The sequence below is a fragment of the Plutella xylostella genome, chromosome 7 (genome assembly GCF_932276165.1).
Source record: "Plutella xylostella chromosome 7, ilPluXylo3.1, whole genome shotgun sequence".
NCBI lineage: Eukaryota > Metazoa > Arthropoda > Insecta > Lepidoptera > Plutellidae > Plutella > Plutella xylostella.
Window position 1 is genome coordinate 5,783,008 of NC_063987.1, and position 27,895 is coordinate 5,810,902.

At 39.9% G+C, this 27,895-nt stretch overlaps 2 protein-coding genes across 3 annotated transcripts; one reads left to right on the top strand and one right to left on the bottom strand.

Moving 5' to 3' along the window:
• On the top strand, positions 1-12,231 carry LOC105391913 (cysteine sulfinic acid decarboxylase). 2 transcript variants are annotated; one of them, XM_048622205.1, is made up of 9 exons: positions 1-291; positions 2,365-2,546; positions 5,272-5,418; positions 5,958-6,033; positions 7,477-7,728; positions 8,097-8,161; positions 8,441-8,627; positions 10,825-11,058; positions 11,498-12,231. In XM_048622205.1, exons 1-9 carry the CDS (start codon positions 187-189, stop codon positions 11,690-11,692), a joined length of 1,443 nt encoding a protein of 480 aa, XP_048478162.1. In that variant the 5' UTR covers positions 1-186; the 3' UTR covers positions 11,693-12,231. The 2 variants fall into 2 exon arrangements, with proteins under 2 accessions (XP_048478162.1, XP_048478161.1); XM_048622204.1 differs by lacking the exon at positions 5,958-6,033 and having other exon boundaries at positions 5,272-5,494.
• A 1,445-nt stretch (positions 12,232-13,676) lies between these two features.
• Positions 13,677-27,185, bottom strand: LOC105390933 (venom protease). Its single transcript, XM_048622233.1, has 8 exons — positions 27,028-27,185; positions 26,549-26,625; positions 26,128-26,264; positions 24,011-24,126; positions 23,163-23,331; positions 15,112-15,356; positions 14,488-14,648; positions 13,677-13,876 (listed from the first exon to the last, which is right to left on the bottom strand). The coding sequence occupies exons 1-8, from the start codon at positions 27,149-27,151 to the stop codon at positions 13,715-13,717; spliced, it is 1,191 nt and encodes a 396-aa protein (XP_048478190.1). The 5' UTR covers positions 27,152-27,185; the 3' UTR covers positions 13,677-13,714.
• Between the last annotated feature and the right edge of the window lie 710 nt (positions 27,186-27,895).

Genomic DNA, 27,895 nt, shown 5'->3' on the forward strand with positions numbered 1-27,895 from the left:
ACAACTCACTGCTGTCTCACGCAGTCCAATAGCGACTATTGAATAGCAAACAGTGTTTGAGCGAGCTCCTTCCATTCATAGCATCCTAGTACTTTTACTTTTGAACGCGTACAAAGTTTTTGTTGTTTGTAAAGAAAATAACTCTTTAGAAAGTTTTTATAGTTAATGGAAGTTTAGTTTGACAAAATGAATAACGGGCATACATTTTTAAACAAAGTGCTTACTATAATTAAAGAGGAGACTGAAGATAATGTACCTCTTATACAGTTTAAGCATCCGGAGGATTTAGAGGTGAGCAGAATTATATTATTTATAAACTTACCTTTTAAACGTTATATGTACTTACTTAAACTATGTACGAATGGGTATGTGCCTTCCTAATACGATGTCGAAAGATCCATTTGTAACTATGTTCAATCACGATTCAATATAAGTGAAATAAATAAGTACTTAGCAATTAAATTATTATAAAATACTCGTATGGTTTAAATATATTTTACGTAAGTAACTAAGTAAAGTAACCTATACGAGTAATTCTCGGTGAACAATTGACCATATTTTTTTGCGCATTAACAAAAGTCGTAAAACTAAAATTAATTATTGACAATGACCCCCACTCGGTTTAGAATACCACTTTTGCAACATCCTGTATAAATAAGTAACATGTACAAAGTGGCCATATACCTATTTGTTATACTGACTGTACTCTACACTGTGAGCCTTTACTATAATTCTTATCTCCCAGGCCATAATGTCGTGTAATGATTAAGATATTGCTTTTGTGATTAGCTGATAACGATTGACTGGCACGATTTCTGCGTCTGCCACCACTTCATTGTACAGGTTGTTGCAAAAAGTCCTCTAAACTTGAAAAAAGAAAGACCTCTTAAGTCTATCTACTGGAGAGTGCTTATCATCAGCATGTAAATGGACATAAGCCTCAAGCCCCAAGGAATGCCACTAACCAGCTACATGTCTGAGGTCGCCATTGAAAATTTACGCAAATCGAAAATGTTATCCTTTTTAACTGTCAACGGTGTGTAATAAGTAGTTATGTAATACTATGTATGTACGTATTCATCGTTCATTATTTACTACAACTTGTATAAGTACAATACCGGGCACAAGCGAGGGCTGAAGCCAGAGCGTCATAGCAATTTAAATTACAATAAAGATATCCGATGTTGTGGCTATACTAGTAAATAGCTACACAATTTATAAAGTACCTACCTACCGTATTACCATTTATCACATTACTCACATAATCGATGTGATAAATAATGAGTGCCGTTTAATTATCTCAGGGTATCTAACGTGACCTAACCTTGCTTCCGAACAATGACCTGTCAACCTTTTTATAATTGCTTTTGCTTTTCCTTATTAAATTAGTCTACTACCCAGTTACCTCTGGGTGAAGGCGCCTGTCGGCGCCTCCCCCACAGTTTGGGTAAAGCTGAATAAGTCCCTTATGGCCGACTTTAGTAAATAGGTTTCATTTAGAAAAAAAAAACCCAGTTACCTACGTACCTAGTACCTAGGCAGACAGCTAACAAAGACAATAGATTTTAGGAGAGCAAAAATTACAACCTCCTATGTTTCTTATGACTTAGATTAGGTATTCAGACTGCTACCTATCGCGTTACACCACTTCTATAAATAAATAAATAAATAGTGCAACATGAGTATATACATGCCTATTGCCTACTTAGACGGGGATTCATTTAGAATTTAGATTAGTAGGTAGGTATATAAACCTACACAATCTATTAGGTCTGCAATTTTCTGCACAGTCATTGCTTATCAATATTTAATTCATACGTACTATCGAAATAAATATAAACACGACAATAATGTAGCTATAGGTACCTAATCAGTCTATCGATAGCAAATTATTGAAGAGGAATTTTGCCTCATGCATAACATCAGTGACCAGGCTGATGATGATGGCGTTACATATTATAGCATTCGAATTTCGACCACAACCGCCATTCACAATGATGGCACTGGCACCCCCGACTTCTGGTTTCCATTTCCACTTGTAGATCACAAATTCAAGAGAAAGAGAGACATAAAAAAGAAAGGAGCGAAAAAAGATCTCCTCTACATATACCTAGTAAAACATCACAAGACCAACATAGTTTCTAACCAAATGTTTTTTTTCGCGAATTTTCAGAATGACGTCCTGATTGACCCTATTCCCTTAGGCCTATAGTTAGTTTAGTACTTATACCAGTTTTACACCCTGAATTCTCTATTCTGTATGCGACAGTGGGTTCTCAAATCTCTCTCGTGATGGCGTGATGGCGTCCTTTATGACAGTCTGAGTAAAATTTTAACTGACGTGTAAAACTCATTTTATTCCAGAAAATCCTGGACCTATCCGTTTTAGACGGCGTCCCAGACGACCGCCTGGAAACCATCGTGCGCCAAGTGCTCCAGTACAGCGTGAAGACAGGCAAGCCCACCTTCCGCAACCAGCTGTATGGAGGCACCGACCCGTACAGCCTGGCTGGAGCCGTCATAGCAGAGGCTTTTAATACTAGTCAGTGAGTCCCGACTTTTATTATTATGGTTGTTGAAGCAGAACTTTTGATGATGACTTGATAAAGTGTCAGTGAGGCTGGCTGGACTAGGATGAAGACCTGTCAAACAAACCCAGACCTGTCATAGACAGACTTACCCGAGGTCAGGTACAGTGCGACAAACTTATCTGTTCCGGCGAGAGCGAACTAAATTGATCCATATCTCATTACTTACTAATGAATTGTATATTGTAAAAGATTAGATGGATTTATTAACACCGCAACAGCGAATTAACAATACGAGCAAACTTAAAATCTTATAGAAATAAGAAATATTAGACATTTATGTGAGCTGTCACCGGAACAGATAAGTTTGTGGCACTGTAATAAGATTAGCCGAGTACAGCGTGAAGACAGGCAAGCCCACCTTCCGGAACCAGCTGTACGGAGGCACCGACCCGTACAGCCTGGCTGGGGCCGTCATAGCAGAGGCTTTTAATACTAGTCAGTGAGTTCCGACTTTTATTGTTATGGTTGTTGAAGCAGCACTGCTGATGATGACTTGATAAAGTGTCAGTGAGGCTGGATGGACTAGGATGTAGACCTGTCAAACAAAAACAGACCTGTCATAGACAGACTTACCCGAGGTTAGGTAATAAGATTAGCCGAGTACAGCGTGAAGACAGGCAAGCCCACCTTCCGCAACCAGCTGTACGGAGGCACCGACCCGTACAGCCTGGCCGGGGCCGTCATAGCAGAGGCTTTTAATACTAGTCAGTGAGTCCCGACTTTTTGTGTAGGTTGTTATGGTTGTTGAAGCAGAACTGATGATGATAAAGTGTCACTGAGGCTGGATGGACTAGGAAGTAGACCTGTCAAACAAACCCAGACCTGTCAAAGACAGCTTACCCCAGGTCAGGTACTAAGATTAGCCGAGTACAGCGTGAAGACAGGAAAGCCCACCTTCCGCAACCAGCTGGCTGGAGCCGTCATAGCAGAGGCTTTTAATACTAGTCAGTGAGTTGCGGACTTTTTGTTGAGGTTGTTATGGTTGTTTAAAAGATGATGGTGACTTGATAAAGTGCCCGTGAGGCTGGATGGACTAGGATGAAGACGTGTGAAATAAAAACAGACCTGTTAATAAAAACAGATTTACCTAAGGTCTTTAAGGTCAGGTACATTAATGTTCATGGATTACAATAAGATTAGGCACTATGATACAGTAGGACATAGTAGGTACAGTTTAATAAGCTCAGTTTTTTTTATACCTTAGCTTAGCAAAATGGCTTAGCATAGGTACTTAATGCCTCCTACGTGTGTTATAATTTGTCTCTACATCTCAGTGGATTTAATACAACGTTCACTTGGTATAATTTAAACTTATAAGGGTTTACGATTGCTATATAAGATTTGAAATAAACATCTCGTCTACCTTGGTAAAAAGAATGCTTAAAAATTGATTTCTTTGATGTAGCAGCAGGCAGACTAATCTTCTAATACGATTAAGTTACAACTTGTTAATTTTTTATCCTTTTTGGTGTTCAAATCAAGTGGTAATTTAATAAAATATACATACCTACAGTGAAACTATAAAGTCCTGAAATTAAATGAGGGCACTGCTATCTTTCATGTAGCAACCCTATATAGCGAAACATAACTGACTTTGATACTTGAAATTTTGCCTGTTAACTTCCTACCTATTTATGTATTTTAAAAACAACTCACCATCCACAAAAAAGCTCTTATACAAGCTAGAAGGTGTTAATATGAAGGCTAATAGTGAAACCAATAAATATTTATTTAGATAACGTTATTACAACTGTATAAAAAAAAACTGGATCTGTTGACGAAGGGCACACATAGCAAAGACATCAATTTCTCTTATTGGACGGCCAGTTCTGTTTCTTCCAGGAGTTAGGAATATTCCATATTTTGCGCTCTTTGGCACGCTGGTCCGATATAACTATAAAATAAAATAAAAAAATCTTTTTGAGTTACACAATGCCCCCCAAATTCACACAATGTGAATTTAGTAAGTAAACAAACATATATCTTCAAGTATCAAAATGTTAAGGTTTGACTCAACTGAAACCTACAATCAGTGGTATGTAAACAATGTTCGACTTGGGCTCTAAACCTAGGTTTATCGATAAATGAAGCGTTGGTACTAATAAAAAATGAGTTATTACAATTTGTACAAGCTACATACCTGTCATAGACGCTGTACGAGCGTAAACATCCTCCAAATTCGACAAAATGTGTCCAGCTTTATGTTCCGCTAAACATTGTATTAAAACTCGATAAATAACTTCACTAGCTTGACTACAAATATTTTTCTTCATCTTCCTAATTGCAACCAAGCGTAAATTGTTGCTTTTAACTAGATTATCCTTATAATTTATAAGAAAATTCAAAAAAACAGCCAACCGCCTATTGACATAAACAATTTTTATGACTTTTATGTTTCTTTTCTAATGGTGCCAGGCTCCTGAAAATTTTAGTTCCTCAAACATTAATTTCAGGACTTTATAGTTTCACTGTACACATTATATACTTACACATCTAAATATGTACGACCTGGACAGATTTTTGCCGTAATGGCATCAGGATATCGATAACACAGACTTGTGGAATAAGCATTATGCGTAGGCCTTTGCCCAGCAATGGGAAACCAATATGGCTACCTACCTATGTAAAAACCTGTTACTTATATCCAAGTTTTCTTAACCCAAACAACCCTTACCCCCAGATACACATTCGAAGTCGCCCCAGCCTTCACTCTCATCGAGCTGGAGATCATACGCCACGTGCTCCATCTCTTCGGCATCCCTAACGGCGATGGCATCTTCAGCCCCGGGGGCAGTATCTCCATGCTGTATGCCATAGTACAGGCCAGGTTCCAGAGGTTCCCGCAGGTCAAGAGAGAGGGCATGTGGGGACTGCCAAGGATGATGATTTTCACTTCTGAAGATGTGAGTGGGTTTTGAATTGCTTTATTATTTATAGTAACTTGATCATCATCATAGCCATCACGTCCCTACTCCTAGGTCTCCATCCAATGAAGGAAGGGTTTTAGGCCTAGTCCGGGTTTGTGGACAACAATTTAGCTAAATACATAGGTATTATGCCCGGGTGGCAGCGTCTCCATGTTGTCCAGGCCAGGTTCCAGAGGTTCCCGGATGTGAAGAGTAAAGGCATGTGGGGACTGCCGCGGATGATGATTTTCACTTCTGAAGATGTGAGTGGGTTTTGAATGCTTTATTAGTAACTATATAGATCATCATCATAGCCCATCATGTCCTCACTGCTGGGTCTCCTTCCAATAAAGGAAGGGTTTTAGGCCTTGTCCGGGTTTGTGTACAACAATTTAGCTAAATACATAGGTATTATGCCCCGGGGCAGCGTCTCCATGCTGTATGCCATAGTCCAGGCCAGGTTCCAGAGGTTCCCGCAGGTCAAGAGAGAGGGAATGTGGGGACTGCCACGGATGATGATTTTCACTTCTGAAGATGTGAGTGGGTTTTGAATTGCTTTATTATTTATAGTAACTTGATCATCATCATAGCCATCACGTCCCTACTCCGATGTTTACTTCTGAAGATGTGAGTGGGTTTGGAATTGCTTTATTAGTAACTAGATCATCATCATCATAGCCCATCACGTCCCCACAGCTGAGTCTCCTTCCAATGAAGGAAGATCTTTTAGGCCTAGTCCACCACGCTTTCCTAGCGGGTTGGTAGACGACAATTTAGTTAGCTAAATACCTAGGTATTATGCCCTGGTACATAGGTATTATGCCCCGGGGGCAGTGTCTCCATGCTGTATGCTATAGTCCAGGCCAGGTTCCAGAGGTTCCCGGAAGTGAAGAGTAAAGGCATGTGGGGACTGCCCCGCATGATGATTTTCACTTCTGAAGATGTGAGTGGGTTTGAAATTGCTTTATTCGTATAGCCTTTCGATTGCTTCAGACTTTACGTCGCAAATTAACACAATAAGACATACAGAGTGTTTTTTGGAATTCGTTAAAAAATCTACTTACTACTAAGATACTTACATATAATTTTTCGACGAGCTGAATCACGGTATTTTATGTTACAATACTTACTTACCATTTTTTTTAAAATCTCGTTCAGAAAGACTTACTTATGTAGCCTGCAGTTCAATTAGGTAATAAGATAGCGCTATCTACATGTGTTGTTAGGTACAGCTGGGATCAAAGGAGCATATTCATTACATAGAGCATCACTCTATTAGTAGTATGATTGAACTTCCGCAGTCATTAATTATTATTGCAGTTCAAATGCTACTGTAACATAGCAAGACTATAGAACAGCAGACTGTAGAATGAATACTAGGTAGGTATGCTTATTAGTGCTTCGAAATTTACACATCTATGGAATTTTTCGTAAGTATAAGTACTTGCTTATGAAGTTGGAAGTTAACCAAATGCTAAATAAAACATAAACATTATCGGTAGTTCAAAATTATATTAATTAATACCTACATGTAAGTAGTCTAAGTACCTACCTATTTCAATAAAATTTATGTTAGAACAATGTTTAACACATTTAATGTCCAAACAGAGACGTGCTAACAGGCAATGCAATGTTAATATTAGATGCGGGATCGAATCCCTTCGCTGACATGTACTAATGAGTTCTTTAAATTTAGGTACAATGTATTCTATATGTATCCTTACGATGAAGGAAAACATCGTGAGGAAACCTGCATATCTAGATTTAGCACATCAATCTACTAGATATGTGAAACCACCAATCCGCATTGGACTAGCATGGTGGGAAATGGTCCAAGCTTATAGGAAGGCAGTTTAGACCTTGAGGATATGTACAAAGGTTCCATTCGAGCGAGCCAGGGGCAGGTACTTACACCCCCACAGAGAATAGAATAGAATACAATACCTCTTTAAAAAAATGTTTCTTCCAATTAATTCCAGAGTCACTACTCCGTCCTAAAAGCGGCCCACTGGCTTGGCTTCGGCACAGAAAGCGTGCGGATGATAAAGACCAACCCCCAAGGCCAGATGTTGGTCGAAGAGCTGGACAAAGCCATCAAGGAGGAGGTGGCCCTGGGCCGATGTCCGCTCATGGTGAATGCGACGGCCGGGACAACTGTGCTGGGCGCCATTGACGACCTGACAGCTGTCAGTGAGGTGTGCGAGCGGCATGGCGTTTGGATGCATGTGGATGTGAGTTGGGTTTTTTTTAATTTATGATCTAATGCTGCTATCGCACTTTGCTATTCTTATTTGCCAATGCTTCCTTTTGTGTCACTGTCAGTATATTCGTCAAATTTGCCTACTGTTTTGGTATTTGACAAATATAACAAACATCCAATCACAAATACGAATAGCCAAGTGTGGAACCAGCATGAAATAAGGGTAAATTTAATAATTTTGTAGTACCTATATCACTGAAAGTACTGAAACATAATGGTGTTGGTATTAATAGGTAACATCATCATCAGCCGCCGTCGTTTACTTTTGGACAATAGGCCTCCGCCTAACACCACATAATATCTGATATATAAATAAATACCTACCTTATCTTTTTTCAGGGCTGCTGGGGAGGTTCACTCATATTATCAGAAAAATACAGACACATGTTAGCAGGCATTGAAAGGTAAACTATTATGCACTCTTTCTAGCAGATAATACTAGTTATAATAGACTGTACCTATTATACCTATGCAATGTAAATCAATTAAATCGTAGAAAGGCTTTTGAAAATTGTTTCTTGCTATGTAACTCAAGTTTTTATAATAGTTTTGTGCATGGGCCCTTAGTTATTGAGGTTTACTGATTTTGTGGTTGAATGGTTGTACATATTAGTTTAATCAAGACACAGTCATCATTTCCAAATTCACAATAAGTAGGTACCTAAATCATTTCCAACCCGCAGAGCCAACTCCATCTCCTGGAACCCTCACAAGATGGCGGGCGCGGTGCTCCAGTGCTCCTTATTCCTGGTGCGTCGGCCCGCGCTGCACGAGGCCAACTGCGCCGCCGCCACCTACCTGTTCCAGCAGGACAAGTTCTACACCGTGCGGTACGACACCGGCGACAAGAGCGTGCAGTGCGGCCGGAAGGTAAACATAGATAGATAGACAGAAAGGCAGATAGACAGGCAGATAAACAGACAGACAGGCAGATAGACAAACAGAGAAACAAACACACACACAGACATTGTAGATAAATAGACAGACAGACCGACAGACAGGTAGACATACATACAGACAGGCAGATATATAGACAGACAGACAGGCACCTACCTGTTCCAGCAGGACAAGTTCTACACCGTGCGGTACGACACCGGCGACAAGAGCGTGCAGTGCGGCCGGAAGGTAAACATAGATAGACAGACAGGCAGGCAGACAGGCAGGTAGGCAGACAGACATACACGTAGACATACAGACAGACAGGCAGGCAGACAGACAGACAGACAGACAGACAGACAAACAGGCAGATATACAGACAGAGAAACAAAGAGACACGCAGACACGGTAGACAAACAGACACAGCAGACAGACAGACAGACAGACCGACAGACAGGTAGACATACAGACAGGCAGGCAGACAAGCAGGCAAACACACAGATGGACAGACAGACATACAGAGAGACAGGCAGGTAGGCAGATAGGCAGACATCTTACAGATAGACAGACAGACATACAGATAGACAGACAGACAGGCAGAAACGGTTGATAGACAGACAGTACGACACCGGCGACAAGAGCGTGCAGTGCGGCCGGAAGGTAAACATAGATAGACAGACAGACAGACAGAGAGACAGGCAGACAGACAGGCAGATAGACAGACAGAGAAATAAACAGACACACAGACACGGTAGACAAATAGACGGACAGACCGACAGACAGGTGGACATACAGACAGACCGACAGACAGGTAGACATACAGAAAGACAGGCAGGCAGACAGACAGGCAGATAGACAGACAGAGAAATAAACAGACACACAGACACGGTAGACAAATAGACAGACAGACCGACAGACAGGTAGACATACAGACAGACCGACAGACAGGTAGACAGACAGACAGGCAGATAGACAGACAAACAGGCAGGCAGTCAGACAGGCAAACACACAGATGGACAGACAGACATACAGATAGACAGACAGACAGGCAGAAACGGTAGATAGACAGACAGTACGACACCGGCGACAAGAGCGTGCAGTGCGGCCGGAAGGTACCCCGATGTATATGTACACTCTCATATGTCACGCATCACTATATACTAACTAACTAAGTATATAGTTCTACACCGTGCAGTACGACACCGGCGACAAGAGCGTGCAGTGCGGCCGGAAGGTATAGATAGATAGATAGATAGACAGACAGGCAGACAGACAGGCAGACAGACAGGCAGGCAGGCAGACAGACAGACAGATTGACAGACAGACAGACAAACAGACACGGTAGACAAACAGACATACAGACACAGGAGACAGACAGACAAACCGACAGACAGGTAGACATACAGACAGTCAGGCAGATAGACAGACAGACAGACGGACAGGCAGGCAGACAGACAGGCAAACACACAGATGGACAGACAGACATACAGAGAGACAGACAGTCAGGCAGATAGACAGACAGACAGACGGACAGGCAGGCAGACAGACAGGCAAACACACAGATGGACAGACAGACATACAGAGAGACAGGCAGGCAGGCAGATAGACATACATAGAGATAGACAGACAGACAAACAGAAACGCTAGATAGACAGACAGATGGACAGACAGACAGATAGACAGGCAGGCATACAGATAGACCAGCAGGCATACAGATAGACAGGGAAACAGGCAGGCAGACAGACAGACAGATGGACGGACGGACGCATATAGGAGTATGTATAATTATCGCACATAAATTATAAAAATAAATTCACAACAACGACGGAACCGTAGCTAAGGCGGTAGTGAAGCTGCTTCCGAAGCTTGGGGCCGCGGGTTTGTAACCCGCCCAGGGCAAACATCTGTAGAATGAAATCTTATTCTTCTCAACTGTCTTCATGGACTTATGCCTAGGTAATGCGCTGCAAAACACTTTTTAACTCTCTCTCGCGCAGGCTAAGGCGCCGATGGAAAGCGTGTAAACGTGCCTTCCTATACTATTATAAAATTATGTATGCAAGGGGTAATGAGCTTCTTGAATGCAGGAGTAATTCAGTATCAAGAACTCACTATAACTATCTCCCCTTACCTATTCCATCCTCTTACAAATGATTGCTAATAATGCTTATTTTTCATTTCGCCATTCCAGACAGACGCATTCAAACTCTGGGTGATGTGGAAAGCGCGCGGCGACGCCGGTCTAGGCAGCCTCGTGGACAGGACTATGAATATCGCCCAACACTGCCTGCGGGCCGTATCCTCTCGACCTGGCTTCAGGGTGGTCTCTCAGCCGTTGATGTGTCCTAATGTGTGCTTCTGGTATATACCTGGCTTTATGAGAGGGAAGGAGGAGGATGAGAAGTGGTGGGGGCTGATGCATAAGGTATGGTTATGTTTTCATTTGCTATTTATTATATTTTTTTGGATGGATAAAGAAGGCTGTGTCCCTAGTAGACAAACTGTTGCCCTGGCATGTACCTGCCAATGAATTATTTTCAATTAAGGAGTTTTAGTACAATTATAGCAATCGCTCTTACGGTGAAGGAAAACATCGTGAGGAAACCTGCGCATCTATACCGTTGCGTCCTTAAGTGCATTGTACTGCTAATCACACGTGAGTACATAAATGTACTGAGAAAAGCGGGTACAAAAGTACAAGTATTTCTGTTCAGGAAAGATGATCTTCAGTAGACTTTTCCGTCTACGCACCGTTACATACATAATATCATTTTATTAGTAGGTATGTACTTACCTAAACTTCCCATAGGTTTAATAAAACTTGTATTAAACTTAACCTAAACCACAAAATCTCCTATCCACAGATAACTCCAAAGATCAAGGAGCTGCTAACCCTCTCCGCTCGCCTCATGGTGGCCTACACGCCGCTCAGACAACACAAGAACTTCTTCCGTCTGGCCTTCACCTGTCACCCGGAGGTGACCACGGAACATGTGGCCGACATGTTGGAGGCTATAGAGGAGTGCGGGGAGATGGTCACTTTGGATATGCTGCAGTAGAAATGTACTAACCGCAGGAAATGATCACTTTGGATACCTATGCTGTAGATGTCGTCGTTTTTTTTCATGTTTGGTATGTTTGGACCCGTTATTGTCGTATATGGACGTAATTGTATTGTGTACTGATTGGTGGAACGTGAATTGAATGAGTTTATCTACGTCGATAAAGATGCCGTGCAACCCGGTCTGGTACATGTACTTACTTCGGAATGGCCATATGACGGGCGCAGATCTAGAAATTAAAATGGAAATGGCAGCCGTTACGTACAGTGGAAGTAGAAAGACATACCTATTGGTATATTGGGCGGGCTTGCATGTATCTGATCGCCATCTTCATATTATTATTGTTTCTTACATACACAGTAGTTATACCATTTTTGCAATCTATATGGCTTGTGATTTAAGATTGTGATGTATTCGAATTTTATTTACGTACCTACTTCGTACTTCTTATACCCGTTACCGTGAAGTTACTAATATTACATGTATTTTATAGTAGTATTTAATTTAAATAAGCCCCTATAATTACTATTTTTTATCTAATAGCTGTAAATATATGAAAATCTATTTTTACACCAGGTTTTTTTTTAATTACGTTAACTCTATCGTAATATTTAAGCTTTGTACTCCACCAATATAGCAAGTTTTGTTTATAGAGTCTGCTTCCATAGTTTATCCAGCACCGTATTCAGGAAAGTACATTATAATGCGCACTTTCAACTCAGTCGTCGAAATAAGTTAGTATAGTGATTGAAGAAAAAAACACACAAATGTTCATTCACTAATTTATTTTCCTATTTCAGTACCTTTCTCATCTTTTCTTTTTCCACCTTATTTATTTATGGGGAATTATAAAACGAGCGAACAAAAAAAAACTTTGCGACTGATGATGACATACTGTTTTAATAACTTGAGCGGTATGAATTTGAGTTAGCGAAAAATTAACTAAACTGACGACGAATATTGATTTATAATAAAATCCAGAACGAGCTTACAAAAAGTGGATTGTGATAAATCCATTTCAGATATTAAAATTTTATACGAGCGACTTAATTACTAAGTGAGCGACTGGAAATACAAAGAGGGCAACTTCAATATTAAGATAGATTCGATTTTTCTAAGTGAGGTTATACTTAGCGAACTACTAAAAAGTTAACTTTGTGTAAAGTTTTGTATGCTGCTTTTTTAATGATTATTGGTTACTGATATTCTATTTCAGGGTTAATGTTTCTTTATTTTGATACGCCTTTTTAATGAAAACTACAGATTTTTAAATGCGCGCGAATTCGAATGGGGGCGGGGCCACGAATCGTTGCAGTCAGGTGAGTTGTAGTAGGGCTCCTCATACCTATAAATGATTCCTAGTATTAATAAGAAGTTTTTTTTAGTTGACTGAAGCGTCTTATTTTATTTTTTGTTCATTTGATTGAAATAAATGCATGCATATTACTTTATTTTTACGGAGTACATTGTTTTATTTAATTACCCTTATATTTCAATAATAAAATTTCTCAACTAATAGAATAGTGTTTCTTCAAATAGTTATTTCATATTATTTTTATTTTTTAAATGTGAGTTCATTATGCTCTGCTCATTAGTGTATTTTTCAAAGTGGTTTTTGTACTCGAAACACTTCATTTAAGATAAAATGCCGCTCAGTATAAAAAATACATTTGCCAAATATTGAAAAAAATGCAGGACGTAACGTTGACACTCGAACAAATATTAGGTCGCTCAAATATTATGAAGCTGCTCATTTTGTATTTTAAGTAACTCAAATTAATGTTTGTAAGTTGCTGTTCTGTTGATTTCTCGTCACTCGCAGTCAGTCGCTCACTTAGTAATTCTATAACCCAAATTAATTAATTTTGACACTTAGAACTTTAATTTACAGTCACTCGTTTTATTGCTACCCTTTATTTATTTATTTATTTATACTTTTATTGCACAATATACAGAAGTAAATATGTACAATCACCATGTGCACCTTATCAACTCTCCATTTATGTACCATCTCCGCGTTCAAAACCTGGCGTTCTGTACAATCCAGTTCAGATAACTCTCGACCCTCGCGTAGATGCCGGGGTGCTGTGGCTCCCCGCAGCGCACGCCCCACGACACTACGCCTACTACTGTCCAGCGCCCGCTTGGGAGTTGGTGCATTAGGGGGCCGCCGCTGTCACCCTGCAAGATTGGATACGGTTTAGGGCTTGTGTACATATAACTGCGAATTCGCGTTGCATCAAGAAAACGTCTCCCTCCAACTCGCAGGTGTTCCATAAGAGAGTTTGCGAGCTCACATCGTGCCAATTCGCAGTTTTGTGTACAAGCCCTGAAAGAGGTGTATGAAAGGAGGAAATAGTAGCACAGGCGCCCGCTGGGCAATCAATGACTGACAACTTATCTGGCTGGCCTTCGACTATAATGATCTAAAATTCTAAGCTGACTGGCTAATCCTTTCACCACGGTGACAAATACCAGGCCAGCAGTATTTTTCACAAATATTAGCCTTTTGCTTGAGGAAGAGGACTAAGGGTCGTGGTGCTCTAAGGGGGGCTATGTTTATACAGAGTGTTGCAAAAACGGTATACTAAACCGAAAGGGGGTGACTCAGGGGGTCATTCTGAACCCGTTTCGGCTTAGTATACCCTTTTTGCAAAACCGTATACCTCTTTAGTCGACTTTAGAAGTCGTTCCAAATAGCACCGTTTATAAAATTCTGCATTGGTTAACTCGCCGATTCTTCACACGTTACTCCTGGGATACACCCGCCATAACCCTAGCACATCACTAACCTGACACGCATCTCTCCCGCCCTCGTAAGCCCCGGCACACAGCGACTCCTCAAAGATGGAGTCCACGAAGCTGGTGACGCAGTGCTGGTGCTCCCACACCGGCACCGGCACCTCCATCAGCACGTGGCTGTGCGGGCCGCCGAAGAACTGCGTGCCCCAACCTGGGGATGGATCAGTGTGGTGTGAGGGTATTGGTTTCATACAGAACGGCCAAAAAGTCCTGTGCATCCGTAGGTCGCTTATTGACATTTTGGAAAGAGTTTCGGTGGTTACACTACTAGTTACCCTATAAGTCTTAACGCGTAATGGCTCATATCACTGAAACTAATCTGACTGGCTAGAAATAAGTTTTGCTTGAGGCACCCTGAAGTTAAAGTTGTGTCTCTTTCATTGGGAAACGCCTGTATTCATCAGTGGATGATTGTGTTGCCTGACGATGATGATGCTCGCTATTCAAGCTCAAAGCTCAGTTGCCAGATGGTGATGATGATGATGATGCTAGCTAACCAATCCCACCAAATAAAAGCTCAGACGTCAAATATGTATTTGTCATCATTACTATTAACTAATTATTACCAACTGGGAATTTGAACACCTCAATTTTACTCAATAATCAGAACTTACCAATAATAAACGCAGTCTCATTAACCAGATCCACGCCTGGCGGCGGCAGGCAGATCGGCCACACATAAGAGTTGAACGTAGCCGGTCTATGTAGCTTGAGTATGGCCACGTCGTGGTGGTAGTTGGAAGGGTCGAACTCCGCGTGCTGGCGGATCTCCACGACCCTGAAGTTGTAGGTGCGAGTGTCGTCGGAGCGGTCGAGGTCGTATTCACCGAGACGGACGAAGAGCTCGTCGGCTTTCCATCTGGGGTAGAACAAAGAGAGGTCGTTATAGTAAATATAAAGCCCACTCCATACTCTCTACGAGGTTTTGTCGACAAAACTATTACTAAAACTAAGCGAAGCTTTCTGAGAAAATGTTCACAGTTTTTAACTATCCACCTGGAGGTTGCAAACAGATGAGAATTTGGGAGAAAAGAGAATCAGAATAGATGTACTTACCGTATAAAATCATTACGAACCTTTTCGTAAAAAATGCAATCGTAATAATATGATAGGAGCCGAGTATGATGTGACGAGGGTGGCGACTTGGCGAGTGGATGACCTAACGACACACAGATGTTGTCTATTGCAATCATAGTCCCAGCTTCTCCAAGGCTGATCATAATATCTGATCACCGTCATATCTATGTATACTTAAAAGGTCAAACAAAAGGTCCTAAATGTGAAATAAACTCAAAATATGTAAATTGTTCATTGCATTAAGTTTTAAATTGCATAACAATGCCCGTAGGTAGCAATCAAGATGCTTGACAGTACAACGCATAGGCGTATACATACAAAACCTTACAGTACATTCAAAATTTTATATGCAGTGCGATTTAAGTCTCTATGTTTCAGATATAAGTGTGTGGATATTCTTCCCAAGTAAGTCCCTCCAACGATTGTACCTTGTAATAAGTTAGTCAAACATCAAATTCCTTGGGGCAATTGTTTTGTTAAGTTCAGCTTGTTATATGCTAATGTCTGAACATAATGGTTTGACGCCCATAATTCATTTGTAATAATCATATTACAGGCTACGGTTGGCAAATTAATAAAGTCAGAGATTGTATCTGAATGTTTAGGATCTTCTGTACCCTAATTAAGTTTTAACCTGAGTTGCTAACTACCTACGTGCTAACTATGTCAAGTTTTTTCTATGCATTTAGATTTTCAATTTATTAAATTTTCAGTAAATAGTAACTTTCTAATTTATTAGTATAAAAGTAGACTAGGTACTAGTGATGTAACGAATGTGTGTTTTTGGACATTCGCGAATGCGAATGCGAATGCGAATATCTGATATCGACATTCGCGAATGCGAATGCGAATGCAAATATTCAGTTTGTGCTAAAATTTGGGGCCATTTGCATGGTTTGGTGACTATCTAGTACTGGACGAGGTACATTCCGTTCAAGACGCATTCCGAATCAGACTAGCCAATAATTGTCGCAGTTTTTTTTTAAAGTACACTTTAGTTAGCCCCGTAACTGTTACGACTAGGGAATGCAATCTCGTACGAGATTTCCACCTAGCGAGATCTCGCGAGATTAGGAGAATGTCAATAAAAACATTATGCAAATGCTTGTATTAGGAACTAGTAACTGACATGATTTGTAACTAAATAGTAACTTCGTTGTTAGTTATTAAAATAATGTAAGCTTCTTTTAAAAATCAACAGCAGAGTACTTATTATTTTGTCTCTAACTCTAATAACATTTGTTTATGTCTATACCTAATTATTATAAGTCCCTACTGTAGCTAATAAGTTCAAATTCATACAATATTGGTAACAAAATAATGATCTATATTAAGTATTGCTTTAGTTTCAATAATTAAGAGTAATACAATATTACTGTTTATAAATAAAAACAAAAATTTAACTTCACAAGTTTGAAATAAATGTTGTGAGATCGTATTAATCAAATACAATTAAAAAGTTTAAAGTAGAAGATGAAGTTATCAAGGTACGGAACTGCAAGTTAGTTTGGCTTGTCAAAAAACACTTATTTTGCATGAAAAACACGTCGTCACGCTGCATTTCTCGATCTCGTTATCTCGCGAGATAACAAACTCGTAAAATATGGCCGAGATCTCGCGAGATCGAGATCTCGGCGAGACGAGATTGCATTCCCTAGTTACGACACATTGCGACTGTGTGCGGTTTCTGAGGACGACTTACACGAAACATTTAAAATATTTAAATCTATTGCTGTCTTGCTCTGACACTTTAGGGTTATTGGTAAAGTAGACCTGATCCTTTCAAGAGGTGATAGAGGAAGACATTTTCAGTCGATTGAACCCTATAATGCATTGTCCGAAACTTAACCATTTCTAACATATTGAATATGTAAGTTTTTTTATGTTTTTCAAAAAATTTAAGCTTGAAACTGAAAATAAAAAAAAAACTATTTCAATAATTTTTTTGGTTATTTTGCATAAATAAGTGACACCTAAAATTAACTAATTAAAAAATCAAATGTGCATTAATTGACTTAAATTAGACACAATAACTCAAAATAGTTAAACATTAAAAAATATATTCAAAACGTAAAAACAAATAAGTTAAATTAAAAAAGAATGTCATATGACAATTTTTTGTGCACTTCAGCTTAAAAACATTGTCAACTTATAAGCTTTCAAATAAGATATTTCAATATCAAAACGATTTAGGTATCACTAAGATATGGCCAAAACAACCAGAGAAATCGGAGAAAACTCAATAGAGGTTTCCATACTAAAGTCAACAGGACTGAAAACAATCACACTTTTTACCTTTAAATTGGGCTAATATTGTTAGTTTTCCTATTGAATTTTGTCCGCCTGTGCTGGTTGTTTTGGCCATATGTTGGTGATACCTAAATCGATTTGATATTGAAATATCTTATTTGAAAGCTTATAAGTTGATAATGTTTTAAAGCTGAAGTGCGTAAAAATTGTCGTATGATATTCTTTTTAAATTAAACTTTTTTTTACGTTGTGAATATTTTGAAAAAATGTTTAACTCTTTTGAGGTAAGTATTATGTCTAATTTAAGTCAATTAATGCATATTTGATTATTTTACACTTTTTTATGCAAAAAAACTAAAAACATATTGAAATATGGCTAGTTTTTTTAATTTTCGGTGTTAAGCATAACAATTTGACAAAAAAATAAAAAAAAACTTAAATATTAAATATTTTAGAAATGGTTAAGTTTTGTATAATGCAATATAGGGTTCAATCGACTGAAAAAGGCCTTCCTCTATCACCTCCTGAAAGGATCAGGTCTACTTGCAAATAACCCTGTATACTGTCAAAATACGCTTTTTTATTATGTTTAGGTCTTATGAAACTATTAACTATAATATGTAAAGTTTCATTTCCCAAAGTAAATAAATAATACCAAATGATAAAGTAAAGACTGGAAATGTGATTAACAGGGTAACTTGTAATAAAAAGGTTATAGACGAATGGATTTAGATTTTGTTTAACCTATCTACCATTATTTTCAAATAGTTTTTTAATAAGTACTGATATTCGCAAACATTCGCACAAAATTTTGCGAATGCGAATGCGAATGCGAATATCCAAAAAAATGCGAATATTCGCGAATGCGAATGCGAATGCGAATATTCGTTACATCACTACTAGGTACTATCCCCTAAACTTATTATTATAACATTATGACTATGTTATAGATCTATTAAACGTACTTATCTAATTACTATGATATACTATTACCTACTGGTAGCTTTATCGCGGTTGCTGACCGTAGCTGCTTCTAGGTAGGTATGTATGTACATTTAATTTGAGTGATGCGTTTTGGTGGTTTTGGCACAAATTATTATGTTGAAGGGGAATTCATCTAAAATTTATAATCCATCATACCGTGAAAACGGAGGACTGAGGCGAATTATTCAAGATTTGTAAATTCATGTGGAGTTTCAAGGTACAATTTGTTAGTTACATCCATGTACCCAAGTACTTCTAGTAAGTACTCATTTAGTTTGATCGTTTTAAAAAGCTAGAGCGACCTACATAGGTACCTAATGACCTAAGCTACTAGCTAAGTACTTACTTACATTAGACTATTAATTTTGTAGTATCAGTTTGCACTGAAGTTTGATTTGCTCAGATAGATAGTACTTATTCTATAAATAGTTAAGTTAGAAGGTAAGTAAATAGTAGTAAGTACCTACAATTTTAAAATAATGATTAGAAAGACAGTCGGTAACTCAGTGGTACGTCGCCCACCACTATGTACAGTCGGGTGCACTCGGTTACATAATAAATATAATTAGAATATAATGTCTTAAGTTGTAACGTATTGTAAGTAAGTTTCTGGGCTGAAATTTGAGTAAGTAGGTTTAGATCTATCTGAAAGGGGTTAAGGGGTATTGGCTGTTATTAATAACAAAGATTATATAATAGGATTTGGAGGAAGTCGCGCTGAGAGGTAATACCTACCTATGTAGGGGCTTTAATTATGGTAGGTTAGGTAGGAGAGCTACTCGTTTATTTTGACGTTTTCTGTAAATTTATTAGGTACCTATAATATATGTACATTTATTAGGTAAAATCTATGTTCGTCAGTGACAGTACCAAGGCGCCCAGTACAAGACATTATAATGTGACCAGTATTATAATGTGACCCAATAATATCATGCACTTAGCATTCTGTGCGGACGCGACGGCATGGCGAATTAGGTGCCCTAGCCTGTTCCTAGACAGACCTAGTGCCTATAAGTAACGTGAAATGCAAGGAAAATGTGCCCTTGAGCTTTTAGCTGCATCATTCGATTTATACCTTATGAATAGAGAAACGACCTGGGTCGGTTTCACGATATTAACTGGGTTGAAATTGTACTACCTTGTAGTTATGTTAATTGTATTGTATCTTACACTCACGGGCAATGAAAAGGTTCCACTCAGAGAAGCACCAAATTACTTCTAAACGGAAAAGGCTAACTTAATACCGTGTTCTGCAACATTGAAGTACATTTAACAGAGCCTTACCCCCTTATTCATAAAAAAGTTAAGGTATATATAAGGGGGTTAGGATATTACCAACTAAAAACGGTAATATTTTGTTCCAATTTTAAATTAAATCTTTGAAAAAATTGGGGTCGTTTGGAATTAGAATTTTGTGAGTGGAACTAAGTATTTCATTGCCCGGGAGTGTAAAACCAAAAATCTTTAGTTTGCTGATGGATCCTTGTATTGATTCTGATGGTTTTCAGAACTATATTTCGCTTTTATTTTATGTTAGTTTTATTAGTTTGTATAAGTACGGTTATTACCATGCATCTATTGATGGCCTTTTTCATAACTAAGATCTAAAATTAAAAGAAATATCTACTGAAATATATTCTATAGTTAGGTAACATTTTTCTTGTTTCGTTTGCTTCTGAAACTATAAGGTTCTACCTTGTGGTCAGTAGGTAATATTCAGTAGTCAAAGCACAATGGAAACGAAATTCCTGGCAGCAGGTTTCATATCAGACCACATCAACCTCACGCCTACCTGTTAGTTTATTGTCTCGCAGTTTAATCTCAACTATTAATAACTCGGGTACTTTATTGGGCGACATTGCGAGCATTTCAACTATTGTTGTCAATAATTTGTTTGTATTAATGTATCTGCACAGTTGTCGGACAGCCAGGTGGCGATTTCACTTATTTCTCTATTCGATGAAATTACTTATTTATGTTTATGATAATGTAAAGGTAGCTACTACTCCAGTCAGGCAATTAGCAATAATGCCACAGTCTTATGTATTTGTATACAGGTGTTGCAAAAAGGGTATACCATAGACTGCATAGACTAATATACTAATTAGTCTATGGGTATAGGTACTAAGCCGAAACCTATTCTGCTTTTATTTTCGGGCTTAGATATACATATATAACATGCTGCACACGTAGGTTTCTGCTTAGTGTACCCTTTTTGCAACACTCTGTATATTTAGTATAACCTATCGATAAAAATCGTAATCATTATAGTTACACAAATTATGTTAAACTATTTGTATTATGTTAAATTACTGTTAAAGAAAAAAACATAGGTACTAAGTATATACTTAGTAAAGCAGGTGCAAAATACTTAAGTAAGTACTACAAACATTTTATACAAAGTTTAACATGTAAGTAAATAAACAAATGAATTAAAATTATGTACCGAAGTACTCGTATCGTAAGCTACGATCATTAGTAAATAGTTCTCTAGTGAAATGAGACGTCGTGGTTCCTTCAATCATAAATCTGGGACAGTGCGTCTACATTTCAAATGAACCTCATGGAAGTCACGCAATACAAGCCTCTATTCCGTTAGGTTTAAGGGTAACGCATGGGAAATGTGCAATAAATGGACTGTAATTTGAGTAGTTAATAGTATAGTTTGGGAGTCAGAAGTTATAGAAGGGCCTTTGGTGTTTTTTATATTCCTAGTATCAATCAGTACTGATTAAATACGAGTATCTGCCTCAATACGAAATAATAAGAAATAAATTAATTCTTGTACGCTGACGATAATCTGCCCCGGTCGAAAATCAATCCAGGGTAGGTAGGTACACTCCACAACAGTCTGAGCGACCACTGAGCTTCGTGGTCGGGGTAACGAAAAACTAAGTTTCGAAGCGCTATTACCTATTACGCTAACCACGACTCTATCTCGTTGCATTAAATGTACGTAGGTATACAGAATTCTATCTGGTGCCTTATTCGTGTGCGTAAATTATCAAATGCCAGCATACAGCTCCTAGTCTATAGGTGAAGGGAGCCGCGTAGGTAGCCCAGAGATAGGAATCAATTACACACACGGACTTGTAATGCTAACAGCTGATTGGTCGACGCCTAGCGCCATTGTAGATGATGCCTGGCACACGAATCTCGGATCTCGTCTCGACACACATTAAACAATCAACGCATGATCTTTGACTCGGGTATGGGGCTTACTCTGGCTTAACGTAACTATTATGAAGCGTTTTGCGGATGGTGATTTTCCTCGAAGTTGGAGTGTCTAATTGTATAATGTAAAAATTGCTTTTGTCTACCTGTGATTGCACTACATTGTGTACATTAAAGCGATAATAGCGATATAGTGTGGTCTACATCTTGTCATTTAGTGGCTTTTGATTAAACTATAGGTACCTATTAAAACTGGTAGATTGTAGAGGAACATTAAATTAAGCTGGTATCGGTCCAGCACATGACATGTATCTAACCTACTATAGTACCTACTTTCACATTAGGTACACAGCTATACGTTCATAATCATACTTCATCAGATAATCACGTTACGACAAAACCGCACGATGACTGTCAAGAATCAAGATTCGATGTGATTTACCCTAATAACCTCTCGTAACTTTTTTGATCCACGATTTATCTTCTATCTGTCTATTTAAACCCTTCCTTTTAAGTCTTAACGACGATATTTATTCATATAATTTAATAAGATACACAGATAAATGCTGGTTAATAAGGATAAGGATATCGTCCTTTTTCCAGAATTGGTAGAGGAATGTTGTTAATACGATTAAAGCGCTAAGATGAGCGCGTTGATGTCTAATGTATGGAAGAACTTTTTTTCGATTTATCGGTGAGACGAGAGGGTTGCATGGGAACGATTATTTTGGAAAGTTATGATAAGTACTATGATTAAAATATACTGGTCGTATCAATGTTTTTTTTTTAAATACGAATTCTTAAATTTCTACTCTCAGTGATACATCCAGGAGAGGACCTTTATGAGCTGTCTTTGATGATCTACCTACATTTACCCCTTTTTGGCGAAAGAAGCCTTCTCTAGTGACTTTTTACCTGTTATTTATAGATATAGTTATATGTCCAGCGCATCCTGGTCAGTTAAAAACTGACGCAAATCTCACTGGTCGTCGGTCATCGACGCAGGCTTGCCTAGTGTAGTAACTTCTTTTGGCAATAAATGATTTGTATTTGTAATTATTTCACCACGATGACAATAACCGGTAAGGAGGGTTTCCAAAGATAGATCATGTAGATAACACCCCTCATCTCTGCTCACCTCCCTCACGCTGGTGGGACGCGCGCCCACCACACCACTCACCTCCTAGTGCAGTGCGCAGCGGTGAGCACGTGGCGGTCGGTGATGAGCACGCCGCCGCAGTACTGCTCATAGCCCTCCGGCGTGACCGACGCCATCCACGGCCACTCGCGCACGCTGGTGGGACGAGCGCCCACCACTCGCGTGGACGCGCGCGTGCTCACTCCGCAACCTGGGGAGGGTTGTTGGTGAGACAAGAAGAAGTCTGACTAAGTATAGAGAATTGGGATTAACTACTTCTATGGGAGGTTGTTCAGCACCATTACATCAGCTGTCTTGTTTACCTCTTATTCATTTTCTTTATTTATCGCATGCCTTGCCGGCAGGTTTGTAGTGATGGGGTTTTAATATCTCACAAATTTTATCACGCACGCACATAATAAGGGTCATCAATTTGAAGTTTTAAACTGCGTGTACCAATCCACATTATATTCTTATCCAGGTACCTAAGTAATGTTGCCCTAATTATATTTAAGAAACCGCGTCAATTTGTTTTGTACTAAACTGTGAACTTACCTAATCAATAACTATTTTGTAACTTCCACACAGATCCTCACCTTTACTCTCAGCGGATGAGATCCTGGTGAGTGCCTCGCCGTCTGCCTCGCGCGGCGCGGTGGCCGGCAGGTCGCCCGCCAGCGTCTGCGCCTCGGGGCAGCACACCCCTACTGACCTGGGGGGTGGAGAGGATAGGGTTCAGTTATCCTCACCTCTACTCTCAGCTGTGGAGATCCTGGTGAGTGCCTCGCCGTCTGCCTCGCGCGGCGCGGTGGCCGGCAGGTCGCCTGCCAGCGTCTGTGCCTCGGGGCAGCACATCCCTACTGACCTTGGTAGGGTTCAGTAATCCTCACCTCTACTCTCAGCAGTGGAGATCCTGGTGAGTGCCTCGCCGTCTGCCTCGCGCGGCGCGGTGGCCGGCAGGTCGCCCGCCAGCGTCTGTGCCTCGGGGCAGCACACCCCTACTGACCTGGGGGGAGATGGGGGGGGTAAGGTTCAGGTGGCAATTCTCTAACACTAATAGAACTTTGACTGATCCTTTCTGAAGACGTGATATTGAGATTTGGAGAATGAGTTGTAACCCACCATAAGCGCCAGTGACCAAACACTCCATATGATGGGGTGAGCAACTGCAACTTATTGTAAGTATATTCTACAAAGTATACCGATAGCTCTAAGGAAAGGTAAGTAAATATTATATTTTATGAATCGATTTCAAATAGACTTATATCTTGAAATAACTGAATTAAGTACCTACTTAACTAATAGTTAACCGATAAACCCACAAGCTCTATTCTACAGAGAAAATGAAATGTTTTGAAATGTGGGAGTGGTCCAACACTAGGGCAGCGCGTGGTGGACTAGCCCTAAAACCCTTCCTTCATTGGAAGGAGGCCCGTGCCCCAGCAGTTGGGTGGGACGTGACGGTTTTTGATGATAATCATGATGATCATCATTCTACCGTATCTACACTTACATGGGCGGTATAACACACAGATGGTCCATGGCGAGGAGCGCGTCCTGCCGGAACTCGGCCAGCGGGCAGGCGCGCAGCGGCTTGCAGAACCCGGCGCGCCCGTCCGCGCCCACGCACGGCGTCAATAATGCTATTCTCAGATGTATCTTTAACGATAGATACTATAGATAGCGCATTAGCGCAGAAGACACTTTTTAGGTCCCATTTGACAATATTACAGGGATCAAAGCGGTGTTTGTAGCTAGCTCACTGTGAATTGTGTGTCTTATCATTTGTGCATCAAATGCAGCATGAACAGATGGCGGCCATTTTTGTACATTTATAGCATACTTACTGCGTTTGGAGTCAGAGTAAGCAAATCTTAAAACCAAACTATAAACAACTTGTAATCTTCCTTGCCAATAAAGAAGTACTTGTGTTCCGTGGTCTCCATCCAGCTACTAGGCGGGTAGATGGTAGTGGCTGGATGAGGAAGGCCGAGGACCGAGTGTTGTGGCGCTCCTTGGGAGAGGACTATGTCTAGCAGTGGATGATTATTGGCTAATGATGTGATCTCCACACACTCACATGGGCGGTATGACGCACAGATGGTCCATGGCGAGGAGCGCGTCCTGCCGGAACTCGGCCCGCGGGCAGGCGCTCAGCAGAACCCGGCGCGCCCGTCCGCGCCCACGCACGCCGTCTATAATGCTATTCTCTGATGTATCTTTAACCATGTGCAGAAGACACTTCTTAAGTCCCCTTTGACAATAGGGATCAAAGCCGTGTTTGTAGCTAGCTCACGGTGCAATTGTGAATCCTCTCTTATCATTTGTGCATCAAATTCAGCATGAAAAGATGACCGCCATTTTTGTAAATTTCTAGCATACTTACTGCGTTTTGAGCCAGATTAAGCAAAGCTTAAGACAAACTGTAGGTACACCACTTGTAACTTCATCTACACATATCTCTTCTTCCGTCTCCATAGTTCAGTACTTATGTTCCTTGGTCTCCATACACTCACATGGGCGGTATGACGCACAGATGGTCCATGGCGAGGAGCGCGTCCTGCCGGAACTCGGCCCGCGGGCAGGCGCTCAGCGGCTTGCAGAACCCGGCGCGCCCGTCCGCGCCCACGCACGCCGTCTATAATGCTATTCTCAGATGTATCTTTGATCATAGATAGCGCAGAAGACACTTTTTAGATCCCCTTTGACAATAATATTGAGGGATCAAAACCGTGCTTGTAGCTAGGACTCACTGTGAATCCTCTCTTATCATTTGTGCATCAAATTCAGCATGAACAGATGGCCGCCATTTTTGTAAATTTCTAGCATAATTACTTACTGCGTTTTGAGCCAGAGTAAGCAAATCTTAAAACCAAACTCTAAACAACTTGCAACTACAGCTACACATATAAGTATCTTCTTCCGTCTCCATAGAGAAGTACTTATATCCCGCGCTAGTTAACTAGACACCTTAGGTCCTAGGCTACCTAGGTCTCCATACACTTACATGGGCGGTATGACGCACAGATGGTCCATGGCGAGGAGCGCGTCCTGCCGGAACTCGGCCCGCGGGCAGGCGCGCAGCGGCTTGCAGAACCCGGCGCGCCCGTCCGCGCCCACGCACGCCGTCTCGGGGTAGCTCAGCTAAGGGTAGAACAGAACAGGTAATTACACTCGCGAGCAATACTTACAATCTTTCAGGTTTATAGGTAATATGTAAGTATTATTAGTAAGAACAAGGCCAGCGCACCGGGGGTCGCACCTTTCGGCTTTCTGACCCTGTAGCACAGGGCGCTAATAAGACGTGACAAAAGTTCTCCGTCGCGGTCACTCTTGAGGCTGCGCGATGGCGTTCCTTAGGAGTAGTTGTCCAGCAGTAGCCGATGATGATGATGATTTATCTATTGTTGTTGTGGTATATTACTTGCCTGATTTTCAGAAACTTCCACTAATCGTTTCGCTCGACTAGAAGCCTCGACGTCCGCCGCATGAAATTCATTTTTGGCTGAAAACAAATACCAAACACTACTTATTTACCTTTTTTACCCGACAACTAACGTTAAGAAGAGCTTTATTTGAATATTATATTTTGAGGGACCAAGATATGATACTTATAATAATAATACATCATATGTATACAGTCATAGAAAGTTTTAACATCAAAATTTTCTTTCGCTTTTCCTTACTTTACAAAGCAGGATAACTTATAGATTTTAATAAATACTAAGTAACTATAGGTAACTTTCCCTGACGAAAATCATAAAAAGTAGTACGGATATAATAAATTATGATAAATACCTATACTGAATATCTACTTTTATTTGTCCCTTTCATGCATTTAAAGAAGATCACCAAAGAACATTTTGTGATGAAGATCAATATCAATAAATCGAAGAAAATCACTTACACTTCAAAGAGCTTCCATGAACGCTCGCCACTACAAATATTAGCACAAAAAACTGTGACATGGTCACCACTCCTGCCCTGTAGCAACTAGCAGTAGCACTGCCTGGGAACTGTTCCACTGGCATTTAGGCCAAACGGAAGTCTCCTGATAAAGCACTGAATAATCCACAGGATGCCCGATAGTGTGGCATTGGAAAATCGGAGCGGAATGTATAAAAATAAAGTTATGTTTGTATACCTAAGGTTTTACAAAAATGTTCGTGCTATACGTAGATATATGTATATATGTTACTGTAAAAGCCCGAACAACGGTAAATCCTAGGATTTACCAGTAAATCTTAGGATTTACCGTTCGGGCTTTTACAGTAACATATATAAACCGTCTTAGGTCCTAGTAAGTATCTACTTCTTATTTTTGGACGTAGGCCTCTACTAGTGGTATAATTTTATTATAACTATACTACTTAAGCATAAACTTATGTTTTAAATTGATAATCAATCTGTACTCTGTACTAGAGAACCGACTCGAAACTTTGCCAGTAGACTTTGTTTACTTCGGAATAACTTATTTTCAGTCTGGGGCCAAATCATGACACAACCCATGACATAATATACCCCAAACAACTTTAGGATATCATCATCCAGCCACTATATGTATGTTATTCCCAAGTAACGAGCAAAGCTTCACTCAAAGTTAACAGCAATCAATTAAGAAATAACTTATTTACTTGCTAGTTTCGATAAACTTGCGCTTACGGCCTGACAATGACAGTCTAATTGCTTCGCTAATAAGAGGGAAATACAGTTTCAGTAACATTCTTTCTTAGCTTGGCCATCGGGATTTTTTCACGGAAAACCGATGAAGAGTT

What these genes read in the sequence shown, in the direction of transcription:
- LOC105390933 (XM_048622233.1), bottom strand. Translation starts at nt 27,151, where the DNA reads ATGCCAGTGGAACAGTTCCCAGGCAGTGCTACTGCTAGTTGCTACAGG. An exon ending in CTGTGCGTCATACCGCCCAT is followed by an intron (nt 24,127 to 26,127) that starts GTAAGTGTATGG and finishes ATCTCCCCCCAG; the next exon opens with GTCAGTAGGGGTGTGCTGCC. An exon ending in GCGGGAGAGATGCGTGTCAG is followed by an intron (nt 13,877 to 14,487) that starts GTTAGTGATGTG and finishes CCAATCTTGCAG; the next exon opens with GGTGACAGCGGCGGCCCCCT.
- LOC105391913 (XM_048622204.1), top strand. Translation starts at nt 187, where the DNA reads ATGAATAACGGGCATACATTTTTAAACAAAGTGCTTACTATAATTAAA. An exon ending in ATGTTAGCAGGCATTGAAAG is followed by an intron (nt 8,162 to 8,440) that starts GTAAACTATTAT and finishes TCCAACCCGCAG; the next exon opens with AGCCAACTCCATCTCCTGGA. An exon ending in GCGTGCAGTGCGGCCGGAAG is followed by an intron (nt 8,628 to 10,824) that starts GTAAACATAGAT and finishes TCGCCATTCCAG; the next exon opens with ACAGACGCATTCAAACTCTG.